We start from the raw sequence: 12,484 nt of genomic DNA, 5'->3' as shown, positions 1-12,484 counted from the left end.
TTAGGTCGCTGCAGTCGTTATCTGAACCGGCCTCGTGTTTGGTTCCTCTTTTGGGGAGGGACCTGCCAGTACAGACGGCTCGTGCATAGTGCAAATGAGACTGCTGGAGCATGTACGAACACCAAATGCTAAACCAGCGTCCTTGCGGAGGCTCTAACGTTAACATCTGGAGCTTCTGTTTGTAACAAGTTGAAACAGTTTTTTTGGAGAGAAATAAATGCTGGTAAACGACTGGTGTGTCATTGTGTCTTTTTGGGTGTTATTTTTAGAGCGGTAAGCTCGGCCTCTATTACGCCTCTATTACCCATTATTGCACCACCTCGGTTGCAATCGAGCTTGCACTAGATCATGTGTTCAGCTATGAGGATTCGAAAATGCAGCTTTTGACAGAGCGCTGGTCTACTATTGCAAACCACATGCCAATATCTGGTTCATCACCTCTGGGCCTTCCTTTTTCGATCACTTGCATTATGAAAGTGCATAGGGGTTCATGCGTGTGGAATTGAAGTGGCCACGTGAATTTTTTGAGCAAGTATCAGTTTTGGTATTAGTTGTGGTTTGTTGCTTGGAAAAGTTGCAAATACAGGATTGTTGCTGCAAATCAAAATGCCTGGGTTTTCAACAATTAATGATAACCTTTATCCGGGAGTTTTTTTTTTTAAACAATTGTACTCCGGTAGGGTACTTTTTATGTTACACCTCAGCATGGTCTGAAAATGTGCCCAAGAACACGGAGGAGTTAATGGTGGATCGTGCATGTAGTCCTAAAAGAAAATGGCGACACCTCCGTGGAGCCAGTGCTGCTCATTTTCAGAGCAGAAGCAAGCAGGAATCAGCCTGGAGCAAAGTATAATGATCCAATGTAATGAGTGAAATGAGACGTTTTCATGGTATGCTCAAGAATGAAATTGCATGCTATCCGCATCTGGCGGCACTTGTGTACCTGACGGAAAGTCCTTAGTATGGCACAGTAATGGCGGTAGACATGGAGGAAGAAAAACTTGAGAGGTCCTGACGTCACTCGTGAAGCCGGAAGTCGGCCATATTGACTGGGCGAATTCTCTCTCTTGTTTGCATAGGATAAAGCAGCAGGCACGACTCTCTCTCCGACTCGGAAAGCACGTGGGCTATGCTGCGCGCGTGTTGTGACGATCCGAAACTAGTAGAACGGGGCTCAACACTCTGGGCCAGAGCCGACACCTTCGGCGGAATCGTTTCGTCCGAGTATTAACAGCGAGTACCGGCTCGCCGACTACGAACAAGTACAAGAGAACGCGCGCTAGATGCACTGAAACACAACTGCGAGTGTTTTTACGTCATTAATTCAAAGACGAGACAACACGATCGGTCGTGCGCCTCCTACGGTTGCATTCCGACACGAGGCCGACGCAGCGCCCGGCCACTGTGCCCGTGTTCCGCGTGAAACTCCCCGGCGTCAGCATTCTGCGACCGTAGTTGCTGAGCACAGTGCAAGTGACACTTGAACGCGGTTGCTGTTACGTTGATATTACATGCAATGCTTGGGGAGAGTATACGAAGCGGAAGAGAAAAGGTGTTTTAATACGCACATGCAAGTTGTTACTGTACACACACAACACGAAACTACGTATGTGCACATGGTCCTCACGGCGTCTTGCTGGGCTCAACAGCGTCGTCCGTTGTCACAAGCGGGAGCACCGCCCAACCGTCACTGACCTGCAAGGCGTTCGTCGTCGTTCCGCTTCGTCATGGTGCCCAACGCAATTTCGCTGAACACTAATTGCTTCATCCGCGTCATCCGCCGCACGACATATGGATATGCACTCGTTCTACGCACTGTTGAAACCCCGTGATGGACAGAAAGATTTGTAAACGTTGCTAAGAGTACAGTAACTCCCAGGAGAACACTGCGTAACCAATAACGCAGCGCAGAGCACGGATATTGTCCGCCACGGCTCAGCACGAGACCTGGGGAGGCACACATGCCACCGCCAGCCGCGGCCGCTCACTGCTACACCAGCTCCAATGCGCACCACATAACCATATCAACGCGGCCATTGTGCCCAGTGAATATGGCCGCCATGATGTAATTGACTCCACACTTTTCACGCCGCGCGCCGGCTGGGCATGCCCTCTCCTACCTTTCCTTGCTCCGTGGTGCCCAGTGAATATGGCTGCCATGATGTCATTTCCTCCACATTTTTCACGTAGCGCGCCGGCTGGGCATGTCCTATCCCATCTTTCCTCCCTCCCTGATTAAAGAGCAGCACTGCAGTTCGTAATGGCGTGCCTCGACCCTAAGGTTGATGTCATTGCAAAAGAACTGAATCTGCAGTCGTAATTGAGTTCTCGAGAAGCGGAACAGCCATTGTGGTACATAGTAGCGTCTATGCAGTACAAATAGACTACGAAATTAGAAAATCTGTGCTACACTTGCTACGCTTTCGTTCAGCTCGTGCACAGGCAGCGTACTCATACAATAAGGAAAAAAAGCAGCAGAAGCTCGGGTCGTTTTAGGAGGCAAAAGGCGAGTCTTACCGTGTGGTGAGGGGTGTGCAAATAGAGAATTTTCGAATCGAAGTGATGACAAGGTGTCAAAACAAATTTAACACTACTAGAATATGTTTTGAATAGCAAGGCAAGCATATTTAAATCAGTACGATTGATGGACGAAAATCGCACCATCTCCCACTAGAGGAAACCATGTGTAGATGCGAAGCCGCGGGCGCTGAAGCTTAGGAGATAAGCCTGGGGAGGTGCAAAGCCCACAGTGATGGGCCGGTGTTTCCTACTGGAACATGCCAATCGCTGGTAATGGGATATGAGAAACAGAAGACTCCGATTGGACACATGTACCCGCAGTCCTCTTTTAGTCGACGCGCACGCTGCGAATTTTTATTGTTCAACAATGCACAGGAGAAACCACCTCCACATGCCCCGCCGCGGTGTTCAAGTGGCTAAGGTGGCTGACCCGCAGGTCACGGGATCTAATCTGGGCTGCGGCGGCTGCATTTTCGGTGGAGGCGAAAATGACGTAGGCTCGTGTGCTCAGATTTGGGTGCACGTTAAAGAACCCCAGGTGGTCAAAATTTTGAAGCCCTCCAGTACGGCGTCTTTCATATGCATACCCTTTTGAAACGATCCGTATGCGATGTCCAATAATTCCGTATGTTTCCGCATGAATACATATGTTTCCTATATATTTTCCACATATTTCCGTAAGATTCTTACGGAATCATACGGAATTATTGGACATCGCGTACGGATCGTTTCAATAGGGATATGGTGGTTTTGTGACGTTAAGCCCCACATATAAATCAAATCGAACCTCCCAACGGCACGCGCATGCGCAACGGGGGTGTAAACGCCGCGGGTATGAATGGAGAGAGAGAGGGGAGCCAGCCTAGGTTAGCAGACGCTTCCTACTACGGTAATGCGAGGGAGCGACCGTATACCGAATTTATCTTGACCTTAAACTGCTTCGCATCTAAAAAATACCTTATGTACTAATGTGAGCAATATGAGCTCGAACACGCAAACGCGTGTGGAATAGCCTCGAACCCTTCATCGGCTGACATGCAGCGGCCTCTGTGGGAAACAAAGTGGAAAGGGCGGCGCGCTTACGCTAGCTGTTGACACTCCCTCCTGGATATCGTTGCTGCAAAATGCAGTTTATAGCATGTTAGCTGCTAGTGGGCTGCTGTCGGTGATATGAATTCACTTAAATGCGCACATCCACAACCAGTTGACCGAGCAGGCTATGAAGCTACAAAAACATCGGCTGTGACGTAGCCGACCGTCACGCAAAGGCCGTGCTTTTATTGCATCTGGATGGTGTTCGCTGAGCATTTTGATACGCATTCTCGTTTTCGGTGAATTTTGCATTTTCGTGTTATCATTGCTAGCGGCCAAAGCCTCGCGATAAGCTGCCGTTTAACAGCAACGATCATACGGGGATGGTGATGCGGGAGTGCCAACAGTCAGCGGAAGAGCGCCCTCCTTCCCCCTCCAGTATCGGCAGCGCCATCCTCGTATCACGTCATCTGTATTTTGAGGCTCTTGGCCACGCACTCGCGCTGTCGAACTCATATTGCTCACGATAGTACAGCGAAACCTCGGTGATACAGTCACGGTTCGTAAGCATTTCGGGGTGATGCAAATGTTCTTTGACGCTGGCCGTGTTTAGAATTGCTGGTGCCGTGACGCACGCAAAAAAATAAAGAGAGCGAGGTAAGAGCCAGCATCCCGGCCAAGGCCTGCAATGTAATGGAGTACGGATGCTGCGAACGGATCTTCACTCCACTGTGTTTCACACGAGCGTACGAACAGGTGTTGTTTCCGCTGTCGCGGTAGGCTCGACTGTATATGGTTACTCTAGACTCGACCAGCACGCCGCGCCACCACGCGGTGTAGACTCCGAGATTGTGTATGCAAATCTTGATGACCTCTATGCAGATGGCGCTCGTGTCATAATTACAGATGGCGCTAGCGTCGCACTTGTTATATTCAAATATGTTGACGCATGCTGTTTTTTTAGGTTGTGATGTGTTTACACGCTGGTGCAAGCCACGTACTCGCGCATCAGGCGTCCTGTGAAAAGGTGGATGAGGATGGTGCCTGTCTTCGCGAAGGAGCTAGGCCTCAATCGGAATGCGGCCACTTGCGAAAGCTTCAATGACACAAGCCACTGTCAACTTTATAGCGATTGTATTGTAGTAATCCACCATTCAAACTTCTCGAGTAACACCATACAATAAAAAAGTATGCATTAAGTGGTTGAAGTACTAGTGTTGCTGCCGGACGTAAGGTTCCAGTTTATTTTAATCTCATATATTCAAAGCAACTATGAAAGCTGTCGATTAATCAGCGAGAGACTCATAGGTAAACTCTTCGATACATATAATCGATAAGCATTATGCTGTGTCGAGGTTGGCTGGCCGCGACGCCAACGAAGAAGGGAGAACGAAGCACCGCAGCACGCCGAGGCTGACGGCGTCAGTCACCCATGACTTCGGCGCGGAGCACCGAGGGAATGAACGTCCGTCTCGCACAGCAGCTCGTCACCAACTCTTTTATTTACACACATATACATATGAGACATAACACCGCCGCACGAGGCGCCACATGACATCAAAACAAAAACCAAAACTGAAAACGAAACTAAACAACACAACACATTCGGACACCTTTATTTAAGCACCCAGTTCAAGGATACTGCGTCTTAGTGGGTAAGTGCCACCATTCGAAGGGAAGACAAACAACATGGCGTCTGCCATGTCGAAATTCCGACGAACCAATGTGGATGCGGAGTTGCGAGCGTCGAGCACACGTCTGTAGTATGCTAAGCCGTCAAGCTTCGTGGCGGCGCGTAAGGGAGTCCCGTTTCAGACAAGGGGAAATCTACGGACGGCGCGCACCGAGGAAGTGGCGATACGGACGAGATCGTAGTGTAGGCCACCTGTAACACGCCAAGGTCCTGCGAACAGGTATGTCGTGAAGGAAAGATGCCTACAGAAACCCTCACCTGCATGCACAAAGAATAATTGCACAGCTTTTTTTTAAGCACAAAAGCGACAGCACATGAAAGACGACAGGAGAGATCGCTAACCGGAAAAAGCGTATATATATTGCGTTGTCGTTAGGCTTCAGGAAAGATGTATTCACACCTACTAGTCCGCCAACGGACTGTGTAGAAATATAAGTGGTTGTATGCTAATGAAAAGTGAGAGTACATTGGATGTTATCAGCAGTTGTTATGACGTAAAAGTGAAGAAAGCAAAGTGGAAGGTAAGATAACTCGTGGCTGGGAGGGACTGAAGCTGCAGCTCTCCAAATAACGTGTCCGATGTTGTGCCAAACGAGCTACAGCGGCGCCCATTCTCTCGTCTACATCAATGAATATATTTGCGTTAGCGCCGATAGCAGTCGCGGTGGATAATGTGGAACACACTTTCGTCAGCCCGCTGGCGTCAGCTAGCATGTGACGCCAGCGCGGACACACACGCGCACACATCTCGTATCGACGCGGTTGAACTGGACGCCGACGTAAAACAAAGGACCCGGAGCACCAGCTGGTAGAAGCAGGAAGAGCAGCAATTCAGACCTCAGGCGGAACTGTCTATGGACAAGAGCGTCTCAATATACGCCCCCCCCCCCCTAAGGACGCCACACACACACACACATTCCTGTGTGTGTGTGTGTGTGTGTGTGTGTGTGTGTGCGTGTGTGTGCGTGTGCGTGCGTGTGTGTGCGTGTGTGTTAAAAGTGCGGCTTCTCAATGTTCACCCTCACTGCTGCTTCACAATCTCTGTAATGTCACTATAGTGTCTCTCTCACACACCCGTCTCAAGGCCTTTCTATTCTCGCGAATTCACGTGACACGGGGTGTTTGTAACGCCACGCTCGACCCCACAGACCATCCCCTACACGTGTGCGCAGAGAGCAACGAAACCAGTTGGGAATCGACGGTCGCGTTCGTGTGTGTGTGTGTGTGTGTGTGTGTGTGTGTGTGTGTGTGTGTGTGTGTGTCGGGTCAGTTTCGCATCGCGAGCGATTGTTTACATGTAAGTTATCCTTCATGACACGTGAACAGTGGGCGTAGATAGGCGCAAAGAAAAAAAAAGAAAAAAGGGCGGGAGCCAATGTTTGCAGACAGTCACTCCGTACGGTCCAAATGTTTGTTTCGTTTTGAAACCCCTCTTGCCCATTGTATACGGGGGTGCCTGCGTCCCAATCTTATCAATCACTCTGATTCGCAGCTACCTATAAGGGCGACAGAACTTAAGGGGGTGTGATCCCGTGACTTGTACCTTCTCCGTCTCCCCCTTTCTTCACCGCATCTTATCGGGATCGCCCGATAAAACTCCAGAACGTCGCTTTCAGCGTCGCGGTCGCTCGCCCGCCTTGTGAGCCGATCGTTGCCGTGAGTCGATTTTGTATTTATTTATTTATTTATTTATTTATTAGTGCAAGTGGCCAATATTGTAGGGGTGGGGAGGTAAGAAAAAAAAAAGCTATAATACAGTCAAACAAAGCGCACGCTCGCGCCGTCGAAAATGACATACATTTGCGCAGCGGCTCCTGCGCATTCACAAAAACTTGCTAACTTCTTCCATCGCCCGCTTTTGACTTCTTCGCCTCGTTCAACACGCTTTCTACGCTTTTAAATACATGAGAGCATCGTTCATACCGGGGGTGTTCCCAGGAATCTTTTTTTTTTCTGGAGGACGCCATGGTGGGGGACGTAAATACACCACCTTTTATGTATACGTTCGTGGGAATGCGAATATACCGGTTGTTTCAATAAATGTGTCTGAAATGTTCAGAAATCATGAAAGTGCGATACTTCTTTGCTGCCTAGAATTGGTTTTTTTTTTCTTTATGTAGCGACAGGTAGCTCTAGATGACTTAAGACACGACTTTGGACAGTGACTAGAAACGTCGAATAAATAAGCTTTCTTAAATACTGTCCCAAGTATTTCTTAGTGTTTCTTAATTACTGTCAAGCTTATTGCCGCTACATAGCAAGCAATTCTGAAGGTGGAGAGAATGGATCGCATTTCTTTTTGATTTTTGAGCCTTTTAGACAAATTTGCTGAAACACCCAGTAAGGTGATCGAGTCGAAATTTCCGGAGCCCTCCACTACGGCGTCTCTCATAATCATATGGTGGTTTTGGGACGTTAAAACGCACATATCAACCAATCATCAATGAAACACCCAGTATATGCACATATACGGTGTACACTAACGCCTGCCCAAAAGCGAAACATTTTGCGGGAGGGGGAGGGGTTTTGAACACCGCTCTTTCTTCCTGATACGACAGCGTTGTTGATAAGTTCACGTTCATTCGCGATAGCGTTATCAAGCGAAACTGCGCGATGTTTAGGCGAACGTAAATTGTACGCTTTCCCTGATAGCACAGTCGGAATCACGCTTGTCGAGAGCGGCCAATAGGCCGTTTCGACCGCCATATTTTTCATATCTTTTTGCAATAGTGCCCCGCCATGGTGGTCTAGCGGCTAAGGTACTCGGCTGCTGACCCTCAGGTCGCGGGAGTGAATCCCGGCTGCGGCGGCTGCATTTCCGATGGAGGCGGAAATGCTGTAGGCCCGTGTGCTCAGATTTGGGTGCACGTTAAAGAATCCCAGGTGGTCGAAATTTCCGGAGCCCTTTACTACGGCGTCTCTCATACTCATATGGTGGTTTTGGGGCGTTAAACCCCACATATCAATTATCATTTTTGCAAGAAATATGCGGATGCTGACGCCGTACCGCGAGAGCACCAAACAGAATCGTAGCTCACGCTATAGGAGCTTGTAGCTTGCGCGTGTTAGCAGCTCTTGTCGGCGCCAGCGTTCACAGCCACGCGCTCGGCCCCTCTAGACTAGTGCCAATGGTACCTTCTCGAACTAATGATGAGACCTCGGCATTTTGCGCCTAAGCGTTTGCGGGGTTGACCTACAATGTGGAGGTGGGAGAATATTCATCGCAATGAATATTCCTCATTAAGGTCAATGTATGAAGCAGGCATTGCACCCCCACCCCTCTTCTATGACAGGGGGGGGGGGGGGGCAGCAGCTGCTCCTACGCTCCTTCTCTCCATATGGGGTCTGGGGTAAAGCACTTAGTGGTTTGAGAGAAAAGCATAGTATGGTGTACACGTGCTGTAACGTCGTTCTTAAAACAGATAGCGGGCATTAAATGGCTGATGGAACACTCCTCGGGCTTGCGGGGAGGGGGAGAAGTGATTTTAAAGAAAAAGAAAAGTGAGCCCTGTAACTGTCTCTCATGGGGAGGACACCTCCACAGTAGCTCATGAGCGGTGAGGGTAAAGGAGGGATTCAAATGATAGATTTGAAAGATGTATAGCTAGAGCGAGAGGAAGGAGAGAGCGATGCGCAGGGACAGCGAACTACGGAAGTAAGGAGAAGACAGGAAAGATGGACACGGTTGCGGGAGTCCGAGGAGGGGGCACCACTGGCGAGAGCTCTTGTCGGCGTCAGGAGATGGCGTAGGGCGAGCCCAGTCGGCCAGAGCTACGCTGTCGTCGGAGATCGGCGTCAGGAGATGGCGTAGGGCCAGCCCAGTCGGCCAGAGCTGCTCTGTCGTCGGAGATTGCGAGGGCACAGCCGGTCGGCACGACATCACATCTTGCAGATAGGAGGCGCTGCTGTGAACGCAGCTGAATCCCGCAGTCGTGAGCAGCAAGGAGAGCTCGTAAGCGGAGCGCGAATTCGTTGCCATTTTCTCGAGAGCGCTCCTCTCTTAAAGGCGTGTGCTCACTCTCTTCGGAGCTGCCGCCGCCTGCTCTTTGACGTCGAAAGGCAGATGGCGCGCCATTGGCCAATAAACGACATAAACTAAGAGCGCCGTTTGCGTCAGACGCGCTTACTGCCACGGCCTGCAGCCTCGTGCCGGCGCTGCGTTGCAGTTTACTAAAACGACACAATGAGCCACGCCCGAGTACAAAAATGGCATCGGGATAGAGCGATCGCCCTCTATCACGCGCACTCAAAGTGATGACGTGCGCTGACGTAATTTCTCTCCCCCCGTGCCACCACTCCCTGTGAGGCTTCCAGCTTGCTTATCGGGACGATATCGAAAACGCATAATAAGCGAGAGTTGAGCTAGTTTGTACGTATTCATTCTCAAAGGCGATGATGATGCTTATGGTGTTGGAGAGGGTGATGATGATGCTTTTTTTTTTTTTGCGCAAGGGCCACTGTTGGCCAAAGGCGAGGCGTGCAAACGCGGACACCACAAACGCGTACATTAACAACTCAAGAAGCGCAGAACGGCCTAAAAAGGCACGAAAACTTATCTGCGAATTTTCATGCGAATTGGCAAACCTGTTGCCACCTGGTGTTCTGTGCCAGTGAACCATTTCGTGCAAGTATGAGGAAGACGAAGATGAGGCATCCGCGCCAGCCGGATAACGTTCTTTGTCGTGTCTGATATTTTGACAGTCGCGTCTGCTTGTACCTTTGTTCTAGCTCCTAGCGCTTGACCACTACCAAGCCGGCACGCGTGGTGGTCTAAGTAAAAGACAACTGTTAAAAAATTTGATTTGCGTTCTCCCTAGGGTTACCAATTCTTACATGCCGGGAGGTGGAGGGGGGGGGGGGGTGCGTAATATAGCGAGCTAGCGAAATCAGTTCATTATATATCTTCCAGACAAATTCGTTCTTTTTAGTAGCGGCCCCTTAAAGTAGTTCAGCTGACTACGGGCTGCTCTGGGTAGATGGTGTACTCGTGAAAGTTGTCGCACCACTTCACGCGCGAGTTCAGCTGAAGTGGCTAAAGCCTCTCGTATAGCCACCGCTATAGCCACCACAACATTGCTTTGTGCGAGCGATTCGTAAGGTGTCTGGGTTTCGGTTCCTGCTTTGGAACCGGTTGGCTGGCCCCCAGGGGTCGTTGTGCTTGTACATATGTATATATAGTGATGCTTGTGTCCTATAAAGAGAGTTCCTGTTTGGCTAGCGGCTGCTGCGTACCTCGTGTCGGCCGGCGCTTCAGCGCCGTGCCCTGTGTTTTCCTTAGAAGTGTGGCAGCTTGGGCTAGTTGGTATGTCATGACGATAGTTATAGCGTGAGAACAAAACGACGACACAGGGACAAGAAGGACATGAAAGACACGAGCGCTTTCATGTCCTTCGTGTCTCTGTGTCGTCGTTTTGTTCTCGCGCTATAACTATCGTCAGGCCTGTGTTTTCCGTAAGCGCGTCCGCCGCACGATACTACAATTCGTGGAAACTTCGCGTTGCTTAGCGTGAGGAGGCACGTCATTGGGCGCGTGTTGGACCACATAAAAATGTCTGACTGGACGGTCCGGGACAAATCCGGGACATGCAGTGGCCCCGACAAAGACGACGCGGAACTCGCGACCAGCACGTGAAAAGGCGGGACAGTCTCGCGAAATCAGGGATGGTTGCTAACCCTAGTTCCCACAGGTATAAACTCATGCGATGTTTTCTTTTTCAGTGTGCCACCGCATGGCCAGAAATAATGAGATCGCCAATTCGCACCGCCGTGTTTCTGGTAATGGCATTGAGTAGTTGGGGGACAACACATGCTTGCGTTTATCCTCGGATCGCTATGACAATGTAATGTGTTAACTTCAAGCGAAGTTATGTTGTTTTCTTGATTGCCTTTTTTTCAGCCGTTACGAAACAGACCCGTTGAAATCGCGACCGCCATGCGTCCAGGTCGGTCGTTCACTGTGGTCTCTGCTGTTCTGGCTGCACTTGCAGTGTGTGCTGTCGCGACTTCCCGGCCAATCATTGGTGAGTGCAAACGCGAACTCAGTGTGCAACGTATGTTTTCATGTATATACGTAGACCAATGATGAAACCCTTCTAATCAGGCCTAAATTGCTGCAAGATTGCAGACCCAGAAAACTGCCCCAGTTCCCACCCGATGTGAAATCTGCAAGACGCCTACGCCATCTTTGGGTACATGAGGGAACCAGAGCACGGGACATGCGACGTGGACACTCATCTTCTGTTAGGCCCGGGTACTAGTAGAGTGTATATACAGGAGGCATCAGAACGACTGGAAACTGAGATAATTGGTAGAGATCCACCGTAAAAGCCAGACGGTGTTTTTGCAAAGATGGTGCTAGAATTATTTCAATTGGTTCGGGGTAGGAAGGTGCCACCATTATTTCGGTGCGAGTGACGTGTAATAAGAAAGACATCAGCTATTGTCCGGAATGAGCACAGAAGATTTACTCACGCACGCATGTGATCCTCGAATCACTTAATTGTGCAGCTTCGATCATCACTTCAGACCGTGATGGGGTCGGTGAGTTAGGACGACAGTTTCTTGCAAGTTTCATTCGTTTCCCTTTTGATGGCGTTCACTCGGCTGGTAACGCTCCCACTGTAGACCTATCGTAGTGGCGTAGTTGAGGGTGGCATGTACGGCTTCATCGCTTCAAAGTCTTGGAGGCAGACGTTCAATACGTTGGTCAGGCAACTCATATTTCTGTCAGAAATACCCATGTTCCCGTTTCCGCAACGGAATTGTAATCAATACAAGGGAGCACACGCAATTTCCGTGACAGAAATGACGTCCCTAAAATGGCGTGCATGAGATTTCCGTGACGGAAATGACGTGGTAGGCTGCGGCATAAACGTTTCGCGTTAAAAACCTGGAGAAGCGTCTTAGAAGTTGGCTTGATCTTTTTTTTTTCGTACGTGATGTTCGCAGGTATCCTGGCCCAGGACCTCTACAGCTGCGCGATCTGTGGAATGCGAAATCAGACGTACATTGCCGCATCCTACGTGAAATTTGTCGAGCAAGCCGGCGCCAGAGTGGCCCCAATATTGTAAGATCATCGACATGGGCACTTTATAGATATATCATCATCGATGCGGGTTCTCACATTAATCTAACTGAGTGTCACATTGGGACTGTTCATTGACAAAGTTGTTAGTAGTTGGACATTGCCATGGTCTTAAAGGGGCATTGACACGGAAAAAAAATTCAGCCGTAGTTTTC

The 12,484-nt window shown here is 49.6% G+C and overlaps 1 protein-coding gene across 1 annotated transcript in view; it reads left to right on the top strand.

Annotated features, from left to right (window-relative positions):
* Positions 1–5,204: 5,204 nt before the first annotated feature.
* The window catches only part of LOC119179291 (gamma-glutamyl hydrolase), a 42,050-nt gene continuing 34,770 nt past the window's right edge, over positions 5,205–12,484 (top strand). Inside the window, exons 1-3 of the mRNA XM_075869953.1 lie at positions 5,205–5,465; positions 11,142–11,265; positions 12,194–12,311. Coding sequence (XP_075726068.1) covers positions 11,178–11,265; positions 12,194–12,311 — 206 coding nt within the window. The 5' untranslated portion in view covers positions 5,205–5,465; positions 11,142–11,177. The remainder of the gene's footprint in view (positions 5,466–11,141; positions 11,266–12,193; positions 12,312–12,484) is intronic.

This window comes from Rhipicephalus microplus, chromosome 7 (assembly GCF_043290135.1).
Source record: "Rhipicephalus microplus isolate Deutch F79 chromosome 7, USDA_Rmic, whole genome shotgun sequence".
In the NCBI taxonomy this organism is placed as follows: domain Eukaryota; kingdom Metazoa; phylum Arthropoda; class Arachnida; order Ixodida; family Ixodidae; genus Rhipicephalus; species Rhipicephalus microplus.
Note: the sequence above shows the minus strand (reverse complement) of the source record. Positions and strands in the feature narration are given on the sequence as shown.